Source organism: Antedon mediterranea, chromosome 2 (genome assembly GCF_964355755.1).
Source record: "Antedon mediterranea chromosome 2, ecAntMedi1.1, whole genome shotgun sequence".
Taxonomy (NCBI): domain Eukaryota; kingdom Metazoa; phylum Echinodermata; class Crinoidea; order Comatulida; family Antedonidae; genus Antedon; species Antedon mediterranea.
In genome coordinates, this window is record NC_092671.1 from 16,074,924 (window position 1) to 16,101,448 (window position 26,525).

Here is a 26,525-nt window from a genome sequence, read left to right on the forward strand (position 1 = left end):
TTTTTTTTCGTTATTAGTATTACTGTGATTTTTACCCATAACTGGAGTATACGTACAGGCACGGATTTAGGCAGGGCTAAAGAGGCTTTAACCACCCGCTAAAATTTAACAGCCATCTATGCATTAATGCAAATCAAAACAAGTCACTGTCAACTCTGCATGAAGAACAATCAAGGGTACGCAAAAAATGTTGTCACTGTGTTTACTGGTCAGAAAAAGCTTGATCGTTTTGCCGATTGATGCGCGATATATAAGAGTGTCATTTCCAGGCCAACTAGACTAGTGGGAGGTGCAAGATTACTTAAAGTCGCTCGCCCCTAATTCAAAATCCTGAATCCGCTCCAACGTATAACACTACAGGTGTGGCAAAGTTTACCGATATTAAACCGAATGGCTGTCTAGAACCAAAATTGATACTGTATATAGTATAGTAATATAACATCACAACAAACAACAACAGTTATCTCAAAAACTTTTATTTCGACCTCAAATGGTGAAATGTCAAAAAATGTCCGTGGATATTAAACGGTACCGGTATTCTGCCATTTGAAAGATAAAAAATATAGTAAAAAAAATCACGTCAAAAAATTGTGTCCCCAAAAAACACACCTTTACAAATGGGTGTCAATCATACCTGGACCTTTGACCTTTCTGCACTCCACAGACTATCTATATAAATATAGACATTAACTTTTTTCATCCCCAATAGAATACATCTTTCTATCTAACGCTTATGTACTGTATTCATAAACAATACAACATTGAATCTAAAGACGCATCTCATATTTCCCAGGAAAATTAGTAATTCATTCAAATTTGTTTCTTGCGAACATTATTTTCTGCGAATTAAGCACAAAGAAAACAATGCCATATAATTACAACATATGTATGACTTAACATAATTTCAAATGTTGAGACAAAATAAAAGTACATTTTTAATATCAGACTGTATGACATATTTTATATTAATTCTAAGCTACAGTAAATAGTGTAGATGTAAACAGGAGTGAACACGACAAACACAGCATGCATCTGCAGGGCCCAGCCCATTTCTTGTTATTGTAAGAGTTATTCTTAAATATATACTCCAAACTCCACTCATGTAAACCGGAAAACCTATCTAAAACTTTACGGTACTTTCCAAAGTTCCCAAATTCTTACCTACTTTTTAAAATGCACTTTGAATAGGGGACTTTTCCCCAAGCAAACAGAGTTTAAAATCAAGTTTAAACCCTATAACCTTCCATCCAATATACACAATTTACAACTAAAAAAAACTTCACTTTAACTGTATTAATACCTGAATTGTTCTAAATGTTACCACATATTGTAACAAACAATAAATTAATATCTAAAACTTAAACTTACAGTAATCAGTAAATTTAGTTAAATACTTAATCCTTACCAATCCAAATAATTAATATTACAAAAAATGACTGTTTTATATCAAACAGTAAATTCACATTATTCATCTAATATTAAAATTCTTTAAAAATTTCTCAATACAGCTAAAATTTATTATTAATTATTGCAGTAAAGATGAGCATTAATGTGGTAAATTTAATGTCTGTAAATAATCATTGTTTTAACAATAAAATAATGTTAATTTTTAGCATTAATGTACTGCACATTTTATGTTAAAATGCAAGTTGATTGCCATGTTCTTAAAAGTAGTTTCCTGCACTTTAAAATATTATTTCTTAACCAGTTAATAGTGAAATTATGTAACTTCACTCTATCTATCATAGTAGATATCATACAATGGTTTCATATTTCGATTAAATATAGTTGAACATAATAAAAAAACATGTATAAATTGATGAAAATAAGTCATTCTTATTTATCCTTAAATACAAACAAACCAAAATAAATTACAAAAACCATGCTTTTTTTTTTGCTTTATGTTATATCTACACTATTTCTCCTAATTATGCGTAAATAGCTGAATAAATCTACTATTTGTGCTTTAAAGAATTAAAAGGACATCAAATTAAAAGAAATCTTGTGTTTTTTTAACACAGGATTTAAATTGGATTTGGTTTCCTTGGTCAGACCATGTAGCTAATTCTATGGCTCTACGGTTAGACAAAAGTTTCATAAACATTGAAATGAGTTGGATTTTATTTCTATTCCTCAATGCAGCAACATATGTACCAGTATCTATTCACATGTACAAAGTACAGTTATTAAACAATAGGTTAAATGATAAACATGATATTTCTATATACTGTATAGGTCCATGCTGTAACATACACAAACAACATTGGCGTTGTATATATGTGTCTCTTTCCAACCCAATCAAAATAAAATTTTGCATAAAAATTACTCCTAATTTGGAGGGTGGGTTTATACGTGTATCAAACAAAGGTCAAGACATATTTACTATGGGTAATTGGTAACAGTAATTGCACTCTAAGAGCTTAAGTTTTGATTGAGATCAGAGGTCCAAAGAAATCCATCAACACACAGCTATACAGGACGCCACAAAATAAATATCTGTGAACTGTCTTATCATCATTTAAATTGACTGGTAATCAACTGTTGAATGAAGAAGACTACTACAAAAAATAGATTTAAATATCAAACTAGTTTGACAAAAATAGTGTGATGTACCCAAATATGGTAGTGATATTCACAAATATGGTAGTGATATGATACCAACATGTCCATATATGGGCACATAACATTTTCTTGTCACATAAAGTGACATAGTGTAGACAGAACTTTATGAATTAACTTTTACAACAATAAGATAATTGTATAGTGAGGATCCCTATACTTTAAATGGTGTAGATGTGTACCAAAAATAAAAATACAATTGACTTTAAATTTAGAAACAGGGAGTACAAATATGACATAAGATATGCAAAAACCTAGCAACCATGCGTGTTGCCATGAATGCTAAAAGGAGCCATAATCATAGACATAACGTCAGATAGAAGGCGGAAAAGGATAGAAATTAAAGAGACAACATGGATGGAGCAATGTAGAGAGAGCCGAGAATAAATAAAAGGCATCCGCCAACTATACGATTGATCAGTGTTTATTTATATGTCGGGGTCCATAGCATATAATAAGGAACACCAAATTATAAGTTATAGTAAGAGCAGGAAGAGGGAGTCGTGGGGGGAACATACAATCAAGATTGGACTAGGCCAGCCTAAACAAATCTAATATAACAAACCATCACAGAAAATCAATTACTGTAAATAGCTTTAAATATACTGGTACTAAAACAACCAACGTTTAATGACACTGAATTTATTTGACTAAAAACCTACAGGTTAGCATGGACAGTAGGTCTTAATGCAATGTTCTTTGGGCAAGATATTTTGGGCTAAAACTAAGAGTACTAAAAGTAGTAATGTCAATTACTTTGACTTCATTAAAGATGATACTAATCAAGCGAATTGGAAAAGCACACATAAGATATATAATATAATAATGTACACATATTTACAGAAAAAACACACATCAATTAAGTTATTAAATAAATACTACACAGGGGGAAATATATTATATATATTGTGGAAATATGAAAGGTAAAATCTATATCTAATTGTTTTAATAGTAAAGATATTTACTAAATAATTTGTCATACATGCAACATCATGCAACTATCTAAATTGGCAATTCATTGAATTAACTAACTTTGATTGTAAAATACTTTTGTTCTCTACAATTCTAAAAAAAAAGTGCATTGTGGATATTTTGTGTATAGAATAAATTATAATTAGGTTTAGTGACTATTCACTATATATACTTATATAACTCTACTCGGTAGTGACTTATTAATCCAAGACTTAAAAAGTGGGTGTATTTATTTTAGGCAATACCTTGCAGAGCAGTATGCAGCCATGCAACTTTTAAACCAATCTTTTAAATAATTAACATTTACTTGTTGATTTAATGTCAAGCTTAAAATTTTCAAATTTTGACACATTTTCTGACACAAATTCGGACGAAATGTCCTGACTGACTGGGTTGAAACGTTCCTGCACTGAAACTTTCCTAACTCATTACCATACTTCCCAAAGATTCTTACGTTGTTGCGGCCTAGATTGGTGATTCTAGGCCTGATGAACAAGTAATTTGAAACAAGTTTGAGATTCGTGGAAAAGCGTGAGATTTTAGGTGCGGTGTGCGAGAGCGTGGTATTTGGTAAAAAACACAAGATGCGCGGACTTGACGAGTGTGCACACCAGATTGGTTTTGTATGAAACTAATCTGGAAGATATCCGAGTAGAGAGAATATCTCCAACAAAAACAATAGGAATGATTCAAACCGCTAAAAACAAAAAATGTAGCAAAATATGTTAATGCGTAGGAATAAAAATGATAAGTTATTGTTTTCATAAAGATATGTGTAATAGACGAATCTGCAAATCAATATTTTAAAAAATTCATTAATTACAGTACTTACAGTATTTTAACTGCAAGTTCATTGATATGGAGTACTGTATAATTGTACAGCACATTCAGACTGCAAGTCTAAAAAAAACTAGCAAATTATGATATTGTTTTTCTTTTAACAAACTGCAATTCAACCTAAACTAAGAAGTTTCAGTAAACTATATTTTGTACTTTTAAACATCACACACTTCTCATTTTGGTATCTCCATCTTCTTGTCATGTTTATACAATATGGTATAATTCATGTTTTATACATTTTTATGTCTTAAGAAGATAGTATATCCAACTTCCAACCGGGAACTATCATTTACTTGTAACAGACCTGGTTTCTGTCATAAATCTGAGAATACTATATAGTATATATATTTATACAGATGACTAAGGTTTTATAATAAAAAATGAATTAAATAAATAATTTCATGATCCACATGGAAGAGAAGATAAATGACCTAAAGACCATGAAGCATCAAAAGAATCCGTATCCATATCTATAGAGTTTTCACTGCCGGAGAAACTAGAAGTTGTGCTTATTTGTTGTAGAATATTATCTTGTGTCAAGCTATTAGTCATGACATCATCTGTGACATTGCTGCCACAGTTTAGAGTACTGGTGAACATAGTGTTGGCAGCATTGCTATTTGTCAAAACAGTGTCTTCCCTATCAAGATCCCATGATGGCTCCATCATACTATTATCATCAGCACTTACTGAGGTAGTTACGCTTAGGTCTCCAGCTTGCTCATCAGTACCCAGAAAATCCTCCTCACTTATGCTTATTTCTTGTAAGTGTGATGGCAATGGAGTCAGACTTTCTTTGGCACTCCACATTGCTTGATATTTTGGCAGTAGAGCGTCAAATCCTAACTCTGGCAGCGGTACCGACTGACTTCTCTGACTTTGTCTAATGGTCAATGATATTGTTGCATCAGCATTTAGCAACTGTGGACCGACATTTGTTAACGAGAATTGGGTTGGGGGTCCTGAAAGCCTACGTTGTCTTCTCCAAGCAGCTTGATCAATACTTCTGTTGTTTAACAAACTAGATGCATGTGCAACACACGGGGACACTTCAACTTTTAATGGATTTGGTGAAGGGGGAGGCATACTCTCAGATTCTGACTGATACAGTTGTATATTACTGGCATTTGTAAGCATACATGACACTGGAGTGGCACTTCTACTGTTTCCAGGTGAAGTTAGTACCCCAGCACCAATTGTTGTCTTTGACACATAGGGTTGGTTCATCTTTTTCCTCGAGGATGCGGATACCCTACGATTTCTAACAGGACGGATGTTACTCTGTCCACCTCTCAAGGCATTCAATTCCTGCCTAGCTGTTTTAGGTACCTGTCTGGGTGAGTCTTGACACATCACCAGTTGAGAATTTTTTTCAGAAAGATCAAGTTTTACACCCATGGTTGGCTTAGGTTTAGGCATTGGCTTGGGACTTATAGGTAAGCCATTTTGAAACCCTGTGTTTGCAATTGGAGTAAAGCTGAAGACATTACCAGATTCCGAAGGTCCAGGTGATGATATAGTCTGAATAACATAATGTTGCCCATGAGTTGGTGTGTGTGGTTGGGATATGTAACCAGGACTTGATGGTACACTAGTACTACCAGACTGTGCAACAACTGGCAGTGTGTTATTGTGAATGTTGTAGATGGTGCCGATATTGTTAGTAGGAACCTGAGATGTATTAATCAAAGTCAATGAGTTTGCATTGGCTGAAGAGGCCCGTGGAATGGTTGAGTTTAATACTTGAATAGATGGTGAAGAGCATGTATTTTGCCAGTCATGGATATTGCCATCACTCCGCAACACTAACATATCCTGGAGAATGGAGCCAGTACTGGAATCAGGTTTATTAGTGGTCTTCACACATAGTCTAGTTGACTGGTCTTCCTTTTGTAGTCCAATAAGCTTGAGTAAACTAGCTGAGCTTGAATTATCACTTACATTTAATGCTTGTGTTTCTGGTTTAAGTGACTTGTTGTCGCTCGATATATGTAGCTCATTGACTGAAATAGACCTACTCTGAAGTTTGACCTGATTCTCATTCACAGAACCACCAGCTACTGAAATAGATACTGGTATAGGACCAGAGGTAATTTTCTTTGGAACGCGGGACATCATTGGTGTAGATGTCATCGGTGTAGACTCAGGTGTGGATATGTTAGATGTCAACTTTGAAGTGGTGTTATTTAGCACAACATTGTGCATATTACTTGACTGCACAGGAAGTGACAAAACTCTTAGGCTCCTTTTACCAATACTTATGGTGGAAGCGTTTGGCATAGTAGAACATGAACCTCCTACAATACCAGTCTGACAATTTGATTTTGTTGTCACTACACGCTGTGGACTATTTGTAGAAATACTGTTTGTAGCAACGATGGTTGGTGCCTTTTTGATAGAATCAATGGCTGGTGTCCCACTACTTTTAGGATCTTGCAAGATAGCTGCACTTGTGCTTGGTGTAATTAATAAGTATGTTTGATCATTCACTTGAAGTACAGGTGTCACAGGTGTTACAGGTGTTGTACACTGCCTGGGTTGAGTTCCTGTCATCTGAGATCCAGCCATCGGGCTGCTCATTAAACAGATCACCTGTCCTCCTCTCTGTTGAGACTCAGAGATTGGTGTCTTTGGCATCAGTGGCTTAAGTTTTCTTGTGTTTGGACTTTCTTTATGACTGATATTATTCTGGTTATTAGCTGTGCTACTACAGAACTTCTTTGGAGATGACAATAAGTTATCATGATCAGTAGCAACATCACTGCCGCTAAAGCTTGAATCCGATCCTCTTGAATGTCCGCTGTCGCTATCTATTTTCAATTGATAATCACTGTATACCATTTCCACCGATTCAACAGTTTTGGAGGAATCTACTTGCTTTGGTACTGTTGTTGAAGTACAACTTGACTGCTTATTGGCCTCAGATTGTTGTTTCTGTTTGTGCATTTGACGACGTTGTATTGTCCTCTGAAGATGTAAGTTAGTTTCCTTGTGAGTCAAAGCACCAGTTCTAACTCGGTGAAGCAGCTGTTTTGATGGATGCTCAACAAGAAGATTAAAAGCTGCTGCAGATTTTCCCTGTACGTTATTGGTACTGACAAGATGTTTGGCTAAATCGACGACTGAAGTAATTGCACATCCAATTCGTTTAGATGCCCATTCACAAACTACAATGTTGGCAGAATCATTTATTTGTTGATCAGCACCAAGAATAGAACCATGTACCTGATGAAAACAAAGTACAATATATTTAATTATCTTTTAACATTCATACCAAATTATAGTTATTTCTTGATGTTTAGGTTGAATAATAATAAGTGTATGTTTGTGCGTGTTGTGAGGTGGTTTCCCGAATGATCGTAAAATCAAAACGGTACTTGGTATGACCAACTAGCGTTCTTGTCACCAACTAGTCATCCATTCATAGATAATAAGTGTGTGTTGTGATATAGATTACTAGAATGACAAACAAACAAGAACAATACAAATACTACATATATATTTTTTAAATTTCCTTACCGACTTCTTTGTACGTATTAAATCAAGGTTTGGCAAAGACGGTGGACGGACCTCTGTTTTTTTATTGATGCCACTGTAGCAATACGTAGAGATTAGTTAAAGATTAATAACAATAAGATTAAATAAGATTATATTAGAATAACTGCTTATAATAAATATTACTATTTGATCAAGGCAATCAAACAACAGGAGACTGAGCTCGCCTTGCCAAGATAGGAACTCATAACAGTCCTTTGATATTATGTCTGGCTGCAACAAATACCAACTGTTAGGGGTGTGGATCTGATCGTGTAGCCGCCACAGATAAACCTTTTGCCTTGATTTAAGTAACTGATTAAGTACTTCAATTTAGATAGTATCTAATTAAATGACAGATCATCCACTGGGAATTACACAAATGACAGATAATTATTGAATAAAAATAAAGGATATTTTGAATTTCCTCTGGTTCCAAGACGTCGTACCTTGATGTTGGGAAAAACCTGTTTAACATGTTTTCCAAAGTCTGCAGCACTTAGAATTTGATAGTTGGACATTTCACAGAAGTTCCTGAAAGAAGACAACAAAAGTTGATAGATATAAGTATAAATGAATATACTGTATCCACACAATACTGACATAGCCTAACCAAAATCTGTTATATAAATCCAACCATGACCCTACTCTATATCATCGTTAATTAGATAGTATTATTAATAGTCATATTTTTTTCTCAATTAGTTTTCCCTTTTATATAAAATTATTTTAATGTTGAGATAGAGATAAAATATAGAAGACTAGAATTATAAAAATTTGACTTATGTAATGTACAGTACTACTACCAGCTAATATATTGATATTACCACTAATGAAAATTGATTACCCAAGTAATAGTATTTTTACAATAAAACATTATTAAACGCAATACATACATAAATAATGTAATCTAAAGAAAAGGAAGGAAGTCTACCTACTGTACATGCAAATTTATGTATGAGCTGTTTTCATTTTGTTTGTAATAAACCAACTATGTTGGTGAATAAAATTATATTATTATACTGTAGGTAATAATTATTAGTGGAATATAGAATTAATAAAGTTCAATGTGCAATACAGTCAACTCTCCCAATACCAGACACTAACCTAATATGTCTGGTTTTCCGCAAATCTGGTATTTGGAATGTGTTTGTACATAATGGTAAAAAAGAATTTGACACCTTTTGGACCTCAAGAAAAGTCTGTTTTGGGAGAGTTTCAGGTTTCTAGAGAGTACGATATTGAGAGATTCGAGTGTATAGCGCAAATGCTTGGCGCCTATAAGCGCTGACCAATTAACAGAAAAAAAAATAGAATAAAGAATAAAATACTGTTTAATGTTCATAAACAGATTTATATTGCTTACGTAATTGGTCTGGAGATTTTATATTCTATTTTATTCATGCTAAAATTATGTCTATAATATATTTTCAGAATGTTCACTTGAAGTCCCATTCCCTACGTATTTTAGATCTAATTTAAAGACCCCTTCACTGCAATTTTGGACGTTTTTTTGGAAAATAATACATATATATCACTTTAAAAACATTAAACCATGTAATTCCTTGTCTTAAATGTACATTTTATGGTAAATTATGATAAAAAGTGAGAAACAATGCACTACCCAAGTAGCTCGTGGCGATCGACCTCTCGTGGACGGTCTTAGACCTAGCCTAGCTAGGCTTAGTTTTGTAGGCCTAGCTGGTAAACATCGGTAACGTACGAACATCATACGCTAGCTATATACCTAGCCTGACGTTGTATAGTTGCTGCATTAATTGTCTTTCTATTTTTGCCAGACTCCGTTGATACAAATTGGGGAAAACCCGGTATTTTCGCTGAAAAGTTAGGAGTCTTCCATTTGTTTTGGCCTCACGATCGATCGAAAAGTGGGCGAATTACAGGTGAAAAACAAACATATCAATCCGCGCGCAATGCATTTTGGGATTTATAGCGGGCCGCTATAATTATTAGAATCGACTTATTTTTCACATTTTTAACCGTTTAAAGACGAAAAAAGTTATCGCAATAGGACTATATAGTATTATTTTTACATTAAATATAGTTTGTGATCTTAAATTAGATCTAAAAAACGTAGGGAAGGGGGCTTTAAGGTCACAAACTACATTTAATGTAAAAATAAATACTATATGGTCCTATTGAGATAACTTTTTTCGTCTTTGAATGGTTAAAAAATGTGAAAAATAAGGTGATTCTAATCATTTTACTGGCCAGTTATAAATCCCATGCATTGCGCGCGGAATGATATTTCGATCGAACGTAAGGCGAAAACAAATAGAAGACTCCTAACTTTTCAGCGAAAATACTAGGTTTCCCCCAATTTGTATCAACAGAGTCTGGCAAAAACAGAAATATAATTAATGCAGCAACTATATGGTAGGCCTATAGCTAGCGTACATTATTTGTATGTTACCCATCTCTACCAGCTACAGTAGGCCTACAAAATTAAGCCTAGCTAAGCTACAGTAGGCCTAAAGACGGCCAACGAGAGGACATTCACTGCGAGCTACTTAGGTAGTGCATTGTTTCTCTCTTTTTATTATAATTTACCATAAAACGTACATTTAAGACAAGGAAAGACCTGGTTTAATGTTTTTAAAGTAATATAATATATATGCATTTTTTTGCAAAAACGTCACAAATTTTAGGGAATGGATCTTGAACAAATGAAATAAACTATGGAAATAGGATAATGAATCTACAGTACAGTATTGTATACCGTTTGAACTTTAAAGTAATCTGTTAATTTATAAAAACAAAAGAAATTTAAACAAATATAGGAAAAAAAGTCCTAAAGAAACTGAAAGTAGTCTAGAACTAGTCAGCAGGAACATATCAAATATAAAGGATGTTGAAATTGAATTGTCAAATTATTAGATCAGACACTTGAAGTATGTGGCTTATGTTCTTAATTTGAAAAGTATTCTGCATGATTGTAGTAAACTGAACATTTAACGCAATCAATTAACTTTAATCAGCACAAATACACTTCAGCACAAATACACTGTATCCAATACAGTGTTCTCTCGAAGCAGGTTTTGTCAGCAAGATTTGCCGGTTTAAATTTGCTCCAACCGGTATTAAAAATGTTGTAAGAAAATCATACATTCCATAAACGCATCTATTTGTATTAGTCACAGATTAGGCCTAGCCATTAAAAAAAACCAACCGAAGGCTACAGTATATTTTGTCAATTGGATAGGGAAAGTACATTATTTGACTTCTTTGTATTTAGTACAGTAGTATCATTATCAATAATTCGGTATTTCGCTTAATTTGCCAGACTTGATTTGATGGTGGGAGAACACTGCAGTAATATACTAGCTAAGGCCTAGATTTCCGCAGTACAGATAAGTGTGATTGTAATTTTTTTTTGGTTTAGCGTGTAAATTAAAATTTTTTGTGTCTGTATTCTAAAAAAAAAAAATATAATCTGGAAAAATTAAAATGGTATTCAACGATACAATCGGGAACTTCTTTTTTGTTTTACGTGGGTTCATTCCACTTTTATTTCCATACAGTACATTTCTCTTAACATACAGTATGTTATGAACTTGGGCATTTGGTCTTAACATCTACTGTAGCATTCAAATATTTATTATGATTATCACATGGCAAAAATTCATACACAGCCACATGGCAATAACCAATAATCATTATTAAATTATAATCACGGAAAAAGATGTGACAATTACAAAAGCGATCCATAATAAAAAAGTGTGTTAATCTGATGAGCTCTGATTATGTAACTGTGAACACTATCACCTATTGTTCTTTGTACAAATATATCAAACGGTACGCCTATTATGTCAATAGATTTGTCCGCTTATACAAAACAGTAATACATATTACAGTATGATTGTGTTGTTGTTCTACTTGTATTATTAAATCATTTATTTCTTGATATCTTGACTATACAATTATGAATGACAGATACACTATCAGTTACATTAAAATAAACAATATATACATAATTTACATTTATTGGCAAACCTCTGAATTTTTCAAGGTATGATTACTTTACAATACAAGGCATGATATTAACATACAGCAATTTGTGTTGTGATAATCTTAATTAATGTGACCTTCACATTCATACCCCATGAATTAATTGCAGTGTCAATTAGTCTAATTAATTAACAAGGTTTATTAAAGGCTTCACTTTTGCACTTTCCCAATATATTATGACCTGTCAAATTATGTATTAAAAATTGCATATCGTAGTGGTAATGCAGTATGTTGTGAACACATGTAGAGTTCTTTATTGCATGTGATTTGGTATGGAAGATGCGAAAACCTATTAAAATTCTCGAATTATAGGCCTACTACTGTCAAATGTTCAGTACATGCCTAGGATATATGTCTGGTACCTAAATGTAAATATCATGCTTAATATCTGTTGTCACAAGGTAGACAAGGCAAGCCGAGGCAGACAATTAATAAAATCCAGGCGAAAGAAAAAGATTAAAAACAATATACAGTACTTGTAAAATGACGAGTAGATTTTGAAACAAAATGAAAGATCCTTATTTTCCTTCTTTTTTTTGGAAGAGGCGGAGGGATAGGGAGGAGAAGAGGGGGTTTTCATGCCACAACAACCATTATCTGGATCTCAGCTTCAAATATAGTTTTATTGAATTTGACTACATTGATTATTTTTTTATTCAAGATACAGTAATAAAAATATATCCATTTCCTTATTAAAATTATATATCAAAATGCCGTTAAATTGCCATGGAGACCTGTAATTCAAGGTCAACAAAGCTATTTATAGATTTCCAATTTGTGGTGGATCAGTTGGCAATAAAATTTTATAATACAATTTAGTAATTTTAAAAAATATATTGCTGTACCATATATCAACTGAAAATTTGAAGACTTTGATTGTATCTTTAGATCAATCTAGTAGTATACAGTAGTAAATGAAGATAGTTTGCATTGGTATCAAGTTCGACGAAGAAGTTTACACAGCAAACGTGTAATTAAAAACATTTTGGAAATAAAAAGATATCATCCATCTTTGTCGTCATGGATGTTACTCAGTCCTTCGTTTAAAAGTAAAAAGTTTAGCTTTTCTGTTCGCAGCGTATCAAAATTATTTTAAATTCCGTCGTAAAGTCTCCACGTAACAAAAAGGAATGATGGTTCCCACATGATGGCATGATTTTGGACTAGTCCATTATGGTCCAGGAGTGTTCTTTTTGTATCTAAGCCCTCCCTTTGGAGAGCACGGGCTATTGTCGGTTTATCCAGGTAAGCTAGGCACAAAATAGACTGCAACATTTTCAGGATAGCAATTACTGGCAAAGTTTTCGATTGAATGCAGACAGGGGAATCCCCTTTCTTGGTGCCTCTGAGATTTAAGGAGGATGATTAGTTGCTCTCCTTGAAGGTGTTAAGGAGCTTGCTAAGAACTGGTTATAGAAATGATAGCGATGATCAATTTGTAATAGGCACACATCAAAGTTTAGTTCCTTTTTATATGTGAAATTAGTGTAATGTTTCGCCAATGTTAAAAAAACAGCAAAAAAATTATTGTGAATGATTATGATTTCAAGGACACAATGCTATTTTAGTAGTGTACAAACATATTGTACTTGGCAGAGGATATTTGCCAAGATAGCCAAGGATGTTGGTAAAGCTCAGGAAATATTAACTGGAAGTTGAACTACAGTATAAAAAAAGCAACATTTACTGTAAATAACATAATTATCAGTTTTAAACCACAGATATATTGTTTATAACAAGGTGATGATGACGACAATGATGATGAAGACAATGATGATGAAGACAATGATGATAATGATGACAACAATATGACAATGATGATGACGACAATGATGAAGATGACAATGATGATGGCGATGACGACAATGATGATGATGACGACAATGATAATGAAGATATCATTAGCACGATTCAGAAATACCAAAAATCGAAATTAACACAACACTAATAACCACTAAAACTCATATCATGGATGCACTCTGTTTGACTACGACAAGTTTGTAAAATTAAATATTGTTTCAAATTTAATTAGGTTAATAAAATCTTTTTTTAAAAAAACAAGATAAGCAGAAAGTATCATTTTTTTCTTGAATATTTAGGTAAAAAAATATAAATGTATTTGTCACATGAACATTCTATTTAGTTTTTCAGTCAAATTATCTCGCATACAATTTGGTTTCAAGCCAAGACTTAGCAAAACACTACGAGGGTGACTCATCATGTATTATTTACGTCATCTTGCTCCTGTTTGATTATAATAATTTTAAAGTAGTTAAAAATAAAACTAGTATCAAGAAGGATTTTACTGGGTACCTAAATATATTTTAAGGCCCTATTATTAAATATCTATCTAATACTGAACATTTTTAAACCTCACAATACTGTTGTAGTCTGTGGCCGCATACTGTTGAATGGGGCCACAAGTTTAGAACTAACAGGACTAGTGGATAACTACAGTAGTTAAAAATTTCTTTAAACCACTTTCTCGCAAAAAAACCCATATAAGAAATTAGAAATTTTCATGTTCTACAAAAATAAAAACCATTAACAAACAATAGTCCTGTTATTGTCGATAGTTACCTATAATCATCATAAATGTCTTGTTTTGATAGTGAAGTTTCAACACTTTCCTCAAGGTGGGTGCGTATCCAGTTTAAACCACGCCAATGTGTAGGGCGTGACGACAACACTTGACTTGAACTGCAAGAATAAAAGAATGATATTATAAAATAAATGTGCAGGAAAAATACATTTTTACTGGTCATCCACTCCTTTTACTGGTCCCAGAATATGGGCCTAGATATAATAGGAAGGCCTTTCATTTATAAAATACTGTTTGTACATGAACATTAACTTGAAAAAAAAAAACAAACCTAAAAAATGAGGTACAGAAAATCGATCTTGTTTACCTTAGTATAGGTGTGAAATATTTTGTAAGGAAATCATGTCAACGTGAATTGAGTAAAATTATTGATATTTTGTCGGTTTTACTGAAATTTTAACTGTCCAAGCAGACTTGTTATTTGACTACTTAACTGGTCCGCTACATATTTAACTGGCGATTGGTATGCGGACCAGTGTTATTACGCTGCTAATGCTTGGTTCGCACTAGAGACGCAACACAAGGACGTAACGCAATGTAAGTGAGTTAACCAATCACAAGCGGTGGATTATTCAAACTGTTGCTTGTCATTGGCCAACATGCTTGCATTGCATCTAGTGGGAACCTTATTTAAGTCATAAAACAAAGTTTGTATTCCTTTTACAAATTGCTGGATGCCAATACAGTAAACTGATTCTACTTACGATTTGTCTTTATTTGGTTTTGTGCATAGAGAAGATCCTGTAGGTAGTTTGAGGTAGAGTAGTAACTTCTCTAAGTCATTGAACTTGCGAGTACTTGCCTATGTAAAGAAACAAACATAATGCTTAATTGTATTACAATTAATTTACAAATAAAATATTGATCCTTCCTTAACCATGAATTGAATAGCCTGCTGCTAACTGTGAAGAGGACTGGTTAAATAATGCATCCATATAAAAATATTTAGTTGTTTATTACAAATTATACCAACATGGTTAAAGGAAAGACAGAATCATTAATAAAAGTGTCAAGTGAAAATAAACTATTAAATTATTTCAATATATTTAAAAATAAAATAAGATTGTAATTTCGGTGAAGAGGAGGAAATACATATAATGAAATAAAAGGAGATGGGACCAAAAAAGGAGGAGGAAATTAGCATTGGGTCCACATGTGTACTCCAGGTACAGGTACGAATAGCAGTACTATACTATAGAGTAAATTAACCATAGAATAAAATGTGTGTATAAAATTTAACATGTAGTCTATACTATTATGAAAATCAAATCACCACAATATGCACATATTGTACATAACGTACAATATAATATACAGTATTTATATTATAATTATAATATAATATCGATTATATATGAATATGATCATAATCACCAGCTTAACACATAAGACCAATTTAACAGTAAGCTTGTACAGTTAAAAACAATGATTAACAGAGATACACTCTATTGTATTGATTAAGCTGGGTCAAAGTTTGCATTTGTAGCGGGTTCATTGTTTAAAGTTAATCACTATTAATAAAGATGAAATAAAAATAACATACAATATAATATGTAATGTTGGTCCTAATTAAAATAAATTGATTTTCTACAACAAAGCATATTATTTAATTACAAATATGCATAATAAAAACAGTCCGGATCTGAATTATTTCTTGAAAATTTGGAGAGAACATTTTCATATTCACTTAAATATTTTGCTGGATGCAGTTTAAAATAATATTGTGATCATTTTAATATCGTAGTTTTAATAGTTTCAAATATTATTTGTTTTGTATTTTATTTACTGCGCCTATGAACAATTTGATTGGATCTATATGGTGCATTATAATGCTTTTATTATTAATGTACATTACTATTTATTTTATGTATTTTCTATATTGCATTAATATGCAAATGTTCATGAATACATGGAAATAGTGTTTCCAATGAGAATGAATTTATTTATTTTTAATCAATGCATAAATACAACATGAAAAAACCCCATTATAACATGTTAAAGGAACACATTGTGTTGTAGGTTTTATGATAGAATATTATGATAGTACTTGTTGTTGCCAACAACAAACCATGCGTTTCCAACTCTTATCCATGTCATTTATTGTCAAATGTCTTTATGGCATATATACTGTGGATATTTTAAACCATATTTCAATCAACCCTCGTCACGGTGATCATCTCATATTTGTACACCCTTTCGACCGGACAAATTCTTTAAAATACTCAATTTTCCACATATTTCCTCGTGCTGAACTACCGGTAGAAATAAGGGATTCATTAATTTTAAATACAGGTATTAAGAATTTTATAAATAAGCTTAAAATATATTTTAAGTAAGATTTTGCTATGTATTGACGATTTTTAATAATATTGTAATATATTTTAATTTATTTTGATATAGTTATATATATGCATTTTCAATGTTTTTACACATTTTATTCTAAATGTTTTTTATACAATCAGTGCAATAGGAGACCTACTAGATAGTGATTAAGTTTGCTTTTTAGGAATCCTGTCTCTGCCTGGTTTTGTGTGATGTTTTCTTGTTCATGTCCATGTTTTTTTATATTGTATTTTTATGAGACAAAATAAATGAAATGAAATGCCACGAATGTAGAAAAACAAAGTAAGTGTTAAATGTGTAATCATACAGAAAAACAAAAAGACCCTATAGCTACTGGTAGTACAGTACAGTAGTTTGGCCCAAATTATTTTGCCCAAGGCCTAGGATGTAAATTGAAAACAAAACCCTGAGTGCCTGATTGGCCGTGTCATCTTACCATCTATTGATTCTATTGTAGACTTTAAAGGTTCAAATAAAGTGCAAATCATAACAAAAGGTCCAAAACATTCAATTGTTGTTAGAGTATTTATTATGAGAATTTTATGAGAATTCAATTCTGCAAAAAGCCTATTGTGAAATATTGATGTTTTTCACATTGAATAAATTAGCCATTTGCTAGGAAATACTGAACTCAGTTTTACCTTCAAAATATATTGTTATATAATAATAATAATAATCATAATGTTAATCTGAGTGTGTAGAATAAAGTATTTTGAAATCCTTATGTATGTAAACAAGTTTGTACTAAATTTACCCATATCATGTTTATTAATCATAAATAGTACAGGAAAGATATGCTCAGAATCAGTAAAAGGTTGAAAAAATTGCAACAGAATTTTTTTCACCACAATGCATTTCTATAAGGTCCCTATATGAACATACTAAAAGTCTAGAAATATCCAGGTAGTGGAAATAGGTTTTTTTAAACAAAATGGCCGCCAATGGCGAAAAATGTCTAAAAATGAACAAAAAACATATATTTTATATCTAATTACCACTTGATAGCAGTTTTTATAATGCTTTTTATATTTCTTTAGTGTCAAACATTTAAACTGCAATATACATATTAATTTAAATGCTATTTAGCAACAAAAACACACATTTAAGTATCAAGATATCACCACGGTTATAATAATAGACAACGTAGTCCTATGCATTATAATGCAGGACTACGGTGTCTAATAAAACAGTTTATTTACATTTGTACTGTCACAACAATAGAATTATACAATCTTAGAATCTATTAATCCATTCATTTTCATTGTCCAGTTATCATCCTCTGTCTATAGGTAGGAATTAAGCATGTGCTGATGCCGTGGTATTCGTCACAAACAGTGGTACTGGTGGTAAATTTGTCATCAATGGACACATCACGCCATTTGTAACTTTCCATCCCCCAGTCTGTGGGTTGAAGAGTACTTTCTATCCACTGCTGTACCATGGTAATATACACGCAGGGAATGACATTTTGCAGCATTTGTTGTAGGGGGAATAGACTTTATTTCAAGTGCTGTTTTGCTTTTTGCTACTTTCTCCCAGAACGTATTCCTCCTCCATACAGTATAGCTACCAATGCCAATTCCTCTGATGCGATGGGTTCTTTTTTTTTTTGGAGACGTTTGGTTTTACAGAGTTTGTAAGCATACTACTACCCAGGTGTTAAGACTTTTTAAGACCTTTTCCTATACCAAATAGATGGGATGTAGTATCATATCCCTGGATTCCATGTATAAAAAGCAAACTAATTTTTACAGAGCTTCACACCAAGGACAGACTTTACATGCATTCACAGTGCTCCCCCATCGAGAACATACAGTATTAAATCAATGAATGAAGCAACCGTGACAGAATATAAATTTAAGAGGAAAGAACACATGGGTCAAACCAACCATATTCATCAATAAAGAAGCAGTGCACATTCCCTCACATATACTATTTCATCATCTATGTGAGACAGTCATACACAATGCATCATTTGGTCAAAAAAAAAATCTTATACTTTTCCTGCAGCCCTCTTTTACTCCATTGACTCCATACACACTGCTAGACTACTCAGAAACCTTCATCTCACTGCCCACTGTTTGCTACATCAAACCTCTTGGCCCGAAACAGCAACATTTCAAGACACTTATTATGTACCATGTATGTTTGTTACGTTATGTGAAGGCAAAGTAAACTATTGTGTTTAATGGCTATAATTATGGGCCGTAAGTAAATTTGGTTTAGGAAAAGGTGTTGGTCTTAAAAATCATCACATCACAGTAGGAGTTGTATGTCAAATTCTGTAAACCAAACAGTTTCCAAAAAAAAAAGAAAACATTGCATCAGGAATTTGGCATTGGTACCTATATATTATGGAGGGAAGTCAATGGAGACTTTAGACAGCCTCTTTTCTTTGAGAAAGTTGCAAAAAGCAAATCTATTCCCTTGCTGCAAAATTTCATTTCGTGAGTCTTTATTACCAGGTATAGCAGTGGATAGGAAATACTCTTCAACCCACAGACTAGGGATGGAAAGTATTGATGACAAATTGACTACCAGCACCAGAGAAACTATTAAAGTTGATTAGATGTACCTATAAATAAGGTTGTAGTAAAATGAATTGCCGTTGCAGAAAATATGGTTTGGATTGCTGCTCCACTATTTTTTAAGAATGCCACGGCATCAGCACATGCTCAATTCCCCACCAATAGATGGAGGATGAGATACTGACAAGATGAAAGTGAAATTACCGCATTTATTTGAATAAATGCCCTTGGTGGTTGATTTTTAAGGAGGGTAGTGGGGGCGTGTAATCGTCGTGAGGAGTTTATTCGGAGAGGCGTATATTTTTGTGGGTGTAATGTGGGAAACGTGTATAATCAAATAAATACACCCTTTAGATATGAACAAATACAACACCATTCAGTGAATTCTATTACAAATAGAGATGTGTTAAAATACAATATTGTGTATAATATGCATGTGGCGGGGCGTACATTCGAGGAAATAAATTCAAAATGATGTCCGATGGGAGCGGGGGAGGGGGTGCGGTGGCGTAGGTTATTCAAAATGATGTCCTATGGAGGGGGAGGGGGGAATTTATTCGATTTTTCTAAATGTAGCGTTTATCCGAATAAATACGGTAATAGATTGTGGCGCAAGGATTTTCCCGATGGGGGGGGGGAGGGGTGGAGAGCGCAGCCAGCATCAATTGGCTGGCCAATCAATGGGAGCGCACCCAGAGGTTCCGATAATATTATACCGGTAAAGGTTAGTTTTACTCACTTTTAAAAATGAAAATCCTTGAAACAGCACTCAATGGGGTATTGTTTTATATTAGGAAATATCATCATATTGTCTACATAAAAAATAGCCAATTGTGGAGAGGGGATGGGGGGACGGACAGACTCCCTCACCCTTCCCATTTGATCTCCCATCCCTATACCCCTCCCCACTGGCACCACCAATGTTGTAATATATTGTTATAACAGTACAAATGTGAATGAACTGATTTATTAATAGACACCGTAATCCTATGTATTAAGCATAGGAAGGACTGCGTTTTATATATTATTATAACAATAGGGATATATCTAGATACTTAAACATTTGTTTTTCGGCCATTTTCTAATTAACAGCACTTAAAATAATGTGTTTATTGTAGGTCAGATCTTCGAAATTGTAAAGAAATATATAAACCATTGTAAAAACTGTTATAAAGTGGTAATTAGATCTATCATTTATGTTTTTTTGTCCTTTTTTAGGAATTTTCGCCATTGGCGGCCATTTTGTTTAAAAAAACCTATTTCCCCTACTTGGATTTTTCTAGACTTTTAGTATGTTCATATAGGGACCTTATAGAAATGCACTGTGGTGAAATAAATTCTGTTGCAATTTTTTCAACCATATTTCATAGTTTTCCTGTACTAAAATTATTATTGCTAATGTTATTAATTATAGTCAATCAATTAGGCGTTTCCATTTAATAGCAATACAGTATGTGGATACTACTGTATGGTTTAACCACCCATGAACTACTGTACTTTCTCACAGGATTGTGTATAGTAGTAGCAGATTACAACTCTTTGACCCACTGTTCATTGGCTGTAATCTTGAATCTTGAATTTTGATTTTAATAAAGAATACACTATGGTTATTTCAGGAATCAGCCAAGTCTGATATTTTTCCTACTCTGATGTAAAAATTAAACACTCCATCAAAGACCTCTAGAACCCTAGGCTGGCGTTTATACTAGACTACTAAGCTTCATGTCATCTTCCGCTTTGCCACTAAAATATACTTTTAGATAAACATAAAAAAATATCCTGATAATGGCGGTAGTCTCCCGATATTTTGTGTCATTTCCGGCAATATTCACTAGATGCTAATATCTTTTTGTTTTTGAATAGTGGCCTAATTAGTTTGAGGTAATTTCAAAATATTATAGCGCCCTCTATATTTTGGAAATGCTTTAAAAAATCCTCTCGATTTCGAGGTTGGGAGGTCTGTACATTGAGAACACTTTGAGACAAAAATTGCAAGCAATTGTTGAGTGGAACAAGAAAACACACACACAAATAACATTATAATTACTACATATAGTACAGGTACATCATGGCTGTTGATTCCGAATTTTAAATAGGACGTCACTGAACATTACACACTAGTGTAATATTGTCCATAGGTGCACAGTATCAGTACATTTGACAGTATAACATATTAGTATAACGCATACAACAATTGTCCTTTTGACGTACTACTGTGTCAGTATTGATGAGTATTATGTATGAATTACTAGATTAGATTTCATTTTAACAAAAAGATTTATGCATAACACTACCTGACTGCTATGCATGTGTAAACATACACTTAACCTGTTCAACTAGAAATAATGTGAACACATGCTAAAAATACACATTATCCTTTCAATTTGACCTTTTAATTATGTTTAGAATATTCATGTACTTTTTCACTGTAACTAATTAAACTAACAGAACAGTCAGTACTTTATTTTATTCAATGTATGTACTTAGCATTCAAGAAATTCAGAATACACTCTTTAAAATAATGTAATTTTCACTAGAAATGGTGAACCACAATTATTTAATGACATAATAAATTACAAAGGTACCAACAATGCCAATGACGATTTAAAAAAGATTACTGTTGATTTTGTTTACTGTAATATCAAAAACTTTCCCAAAACAGTACTGTATTGGAATGATGTCAATTATTGCATACAAAATGATCCATGAGGTATTTATTACTGTAGTCAAAAATTTAATTTCGCCTTTCTTTTAAACTTACTGTACTGTACATTCATTCATACAGGACTAAGAAGTCATTACACTATAGAGCTGTTGAGTAGAAAAGTCATTCTGTTCACGTTTTAAAACATTATGATCATGCTAATGATCATGCAATAACTTCTGTCGACGATCACCCACTGATTTAAACAGTTATTTAGGAGAAATGCAGTCGATATAACAAATTATATTTTAAATAGTTTATTTAGCACTATTTAGCAGAAACAGAACACGTAACTAAGAATATATAACCACACCTCAAGCTTAAAGTCTAACAATCCACACCTAAGGTCATTCTTGTGGTTTTGTGTATTATTCGTTTTAAAGTACTATACTGTAAATAATAATTTTGAGAAATGTGAAAAAATCATCTTACTTTTTATTTCCAGTATTACACATCTTAATTATAGCAATTAGAAAACCCATTACAAACCCATTGAAGTACTTGCATTGAAGTAAAGTAAAATCTTAAGAATTGTTTGAGTAGAAAAGCATTGATTATTCTATACTGTATATTAGTTTAAAGGTCAAACATTGAATTAAATTACTGTTTATTTTACTGTGTAGCTACAACAACCTATGTAGCAAACAGTGATCATCATCTCAACATAAGTAATTTTAAGTAATATTTTTTTAATAATCAGTCTGGTATTATTGAATAAAATGTTATTTTTAAATATGCTTACTCAATTTATTTTTATATTCACACCAAAATTGAGTAATGAAAAGAAAATACTCAAATGACCACTACAGTACTACTCTTTATTTTGGCCAATTTACTGTGTTACCTGCACAGAAAAGTAGGCCCCTATTAAATTTCAAGATCCAATGACCTGTGGAAAGTCACATGACCAGTTTGAGGTTGTTGCCTTTGGCATTGGGCTCATCATTATTAAAGTGCTCGATCCAGAGTTAACAACTTCTAACTGAGGTCTATGTGATTCTTTCGCAGGTAAGTTTATGATATTTTATATTCCTTTTAACTTATATATATTATAATTATGACAATTTGTTATGTTATGTTTCATAAGGATACTGAGTTATTTCTCCAGTACCCAGATTGAAATTATTAAGTAAGAAACTGAGAGGATAAACAGAGCGAATACTGTGATCAGATGATTGTTGTTCATTTTAGAAAACAATCATTATATTTTAAGGTTAATGCTAGATGATTAAGTTATGTATTTAGTACAGGATAGAGATAATAGCTAAATGTTTATACTTTCATTTTATGTCAATATAATGTAACGAATTATTAGGCTCAATAGCTATTAGAGGCCCTGTTAACAAAAAGAGTATATACAGTACAGTGTATAGGGTTAATGACCTTGCCATTAATTGCTGTGGTATGTAAGGCTCTGCTAGTGGAACTGGCCGTTACTATGGTAACCAAGGTAGTGAGTCATTGTTGCACTGATAACTACACCCAGGGTACCAATTTAGAATTGGGTTTTATAACTATGCTGGTTTCCTTATTTAGAAATCACATATGCTAGTGTAGAGTTGTATACACTGATAAGATGACCTTAAATTAATGTATCATGTTTTTGGTTTAATTCAGTCAGATAATTCAATCAATAATTAACGAGTTTATGTAGAGATTATTTAGTTAGTTATTAAACATAATGTTTGGTAAAGGACCAATAGCTAGATTGATGTATTAGTTAAATTGTTTCATGTGTTAACACTCGTCATTATGATTGTAGTGTGTTAAGATTATTAAAGTGCTCGATCCAGAGTTAACAACTTCTAACTGAGGTCTATGTGATTCTTTCGCAGTCGAATATCCTGAACCGTAAAATCTGGCGATCCTGCCAGGACTATTCTGACAGAAAGATAAACATGGACCTCCAGACACTGGAGAGAGAAGTGAAGGATTGCTTGTATAAGCTAACCCTTCCTCAGCTAAAAGAGGTGGCTGGGGCAATCAAACAGGATGCAGGAATTGCAGACAAGCCAATCCGGGCAGTGTTAAAACATATTCTAAGATACCTCGAGAGCGAGGAGGTAGAGGCGCTCGAGGATGGAGGTGAGAGCGTCCTGTTGGTGGTAAGAACAAAAATGGAAGAGTTTAGAACATCCCCAACAAGCTCAACCGAAACCGAAACCACACGACCATTGCCGTCATCTATTGAGATGTTTAAAAGAGAATTAAAGATAAAGGGACAGATTGGGTCTACTGGACAAACTGACAAACTATCCTATTTAAGCGTGATGAGACAGATAGAAGACAGTCTCACCCGTGGTTACAACCGTAGCGCCATTTTAAATGCTGTAACTATGGCTGTAACAAGTGGAACTCCACTCCGAGGCTATCTAGAAAGTCGACCAGAAATGAGCCTAGCTCAACTCAGACGAGTCCTACGGTCCCATTTTAAGGAAGGAGATGCATTGGACTCTTACCAACAACTATCTGCCGCTTACCAACAGCCAGATGAATCGGCCCAAGAGTTCGTTGTCAGAGCTATGAATCTCCGTCAAAAGGTGAGGTTTTCATCCAATGAGGAAGGGGCACCACTGATGTATGATGATCAATTGTTGAGAAGCACGTTCCTCCAAACACTGCAGACAGGTCTTAGAGGAAACTTGCGCATTGAGATGAGAGAGCACCTTCAGGAACCCAATATCTCAGATGAAGACCTCCTTGAGAGACTAGCCAGAGTGGAAAACCTCGAAGATAAACGGAAACAGAAACAATGTACATCAAATACTGTAAAGGTTGCCAGTGCAACCGTTACCACATCTTCGCCCAGTGATGAAATCAAGATGCTGGTAGAAGGTTTGAAGACACTACAGGCAAGTGTTTCCGCTTTACAGGGAGTTGTACAACACACAAACAAAGGTAGACGGAAGTCAAGAGGAAGAGGATGTAACAGTTGCAAGCAGGACGGTAAGGGAGATGATTGTAGGCATTGTTACAAGTGTGGAGGTGACAACCATTTCGCTAGGGCTTGCACCACCAACCAGGGAAACGGACCCCGATCATCCCAACGGGACTTGGAATGATCGTAGAAAAACCCAACATGTCCCCTAACTCCAAGAAGCGTGAGATAGAGGTGGCCAAAGGTGATCACATGTATCAAGGCCAGTCTGGGATTGATCACTCGAAAGGAAGTCACAGTAACCAGTCGAAGTTTGATCCAGAAAAGAAGCACCAAATTAGCCACCTCACACCTGGGCAACACCTAAGATTAGTCAACCTCATAGGTAGACGATGCACTGTCAAATGCAAATTAAACGGGAACATTGAAGAGGTTCTATGGGACACAGGTTCTCAAGTGTCGATAGTGTCTCAGACATGGTGGAAGACAAATTGCCAAGGTGAACCGCTGAGGAATTTAAGGGAGCTTTTGCAATCAGATCTCAAACTTACTGCTGCAAATGGTACTGATATACCTTATATAGGATGGCTTTCTCTGAAATTTCAACTTTTATCTATTAATAATAATGATACCTCAACATTTTCTACTTTAGTACCAGTCTTAGTAACAGCTGATGAACTTCCACAACCAATCATTGGCTACAACGTAATCAAGGAAATTGTACAAATTGAGCAACCAGAACTTGTTAGGACAGTAAAAACATCATTTTCAAAATGTAATAACATCAAAGCTCAGAAGTTAATTTCAATGATGCGAAATTCCGATCCTACAGATTTTTGCAATATATATTCAGGAAATTTGGTACATGAGGTCCCAGCGAAACAGACAACGTTCATACGAGTTAGAGCTATAACTGGTCCTATCCAGGAGAAGATGATGGTGATAATTGAACCATTACTTGAACCACATCTCCCCGATGGATTAGAAGTCAACGAAAATGTAGTAGAGCTAACATGCCGTCCCTGTAATGATATCAGAGTCTCAGTTACCAACAAAACGGACCAAAATTTGATAATTCCCAAGAAGACCTTATTGGGGAAGTTACAACTTGTGAGAGCTATCTATCGAGGTGTGTTCGAAGCTGGAAGCGATGAAGTTGTGCCAACAGTAGGGGTACAGACGGCCAGAGTAGATGTGACGCCAGAAATCAATACTAGAAACTGGAAGTCTCAACTTGACTTGAGTCATCTAAGTTGCGATCAACAGCATATAGTAAATCAGATGCTTGACGAAGAATCCAATAGTTTCTCCCACGGTGAGCAAGACATGGGTTCGATACCAAGCCTACAAATGAAGATTAACTTACTCGATAACATCCCAGTCCAGAAGACGTATCAGTCCATACCAAGACCTCTTTTTCAGGAAGTCAAAGACTACCTTACTGATTTAATTGATCGAGGGTGGGTCGTCAAATCC

At 33.6% G+C, this 26,525-nt stretch overlaps 1 protein-coding gene across 1 annotated transcript in view; it reads right to left on the minus strand.

Annotated features, from left to right (window-relative positions):
- Positions 1-460: 460 nt before the first annotated feature.
- Positions 461-26,525, minus strand: part of LOC140040571 (uncharacterized) — a 40,743-nt gene continuing 14,678 nt past the window's right edge. The window contains exons 3-7 of the mRNA XM_072086606.1: positions 15,301-15,398; positions 14,575-14,694; positions 8,383-8,499; positions 7,951-8,035; positions 461-7,656 (exon numbers count right to left, since the gene is read on the minus strand). Coding sequence (XP_071942707.1) covers positions 4,831-7,656; positions 7,951-8,035; positions 8,383-8,499; positions 14,575-14,694; positions 15,301-15,398 — 3,246 coding nt within the window. The 3' untranslated portion in view covers positions 461-4,830. The remainder of the gene's footprint in view (positions 7,657-7,950; positions 8,036-8,382; positions 8,500-14,574; positions 14,695-15,300; positions 15,399-26,525) is intronic.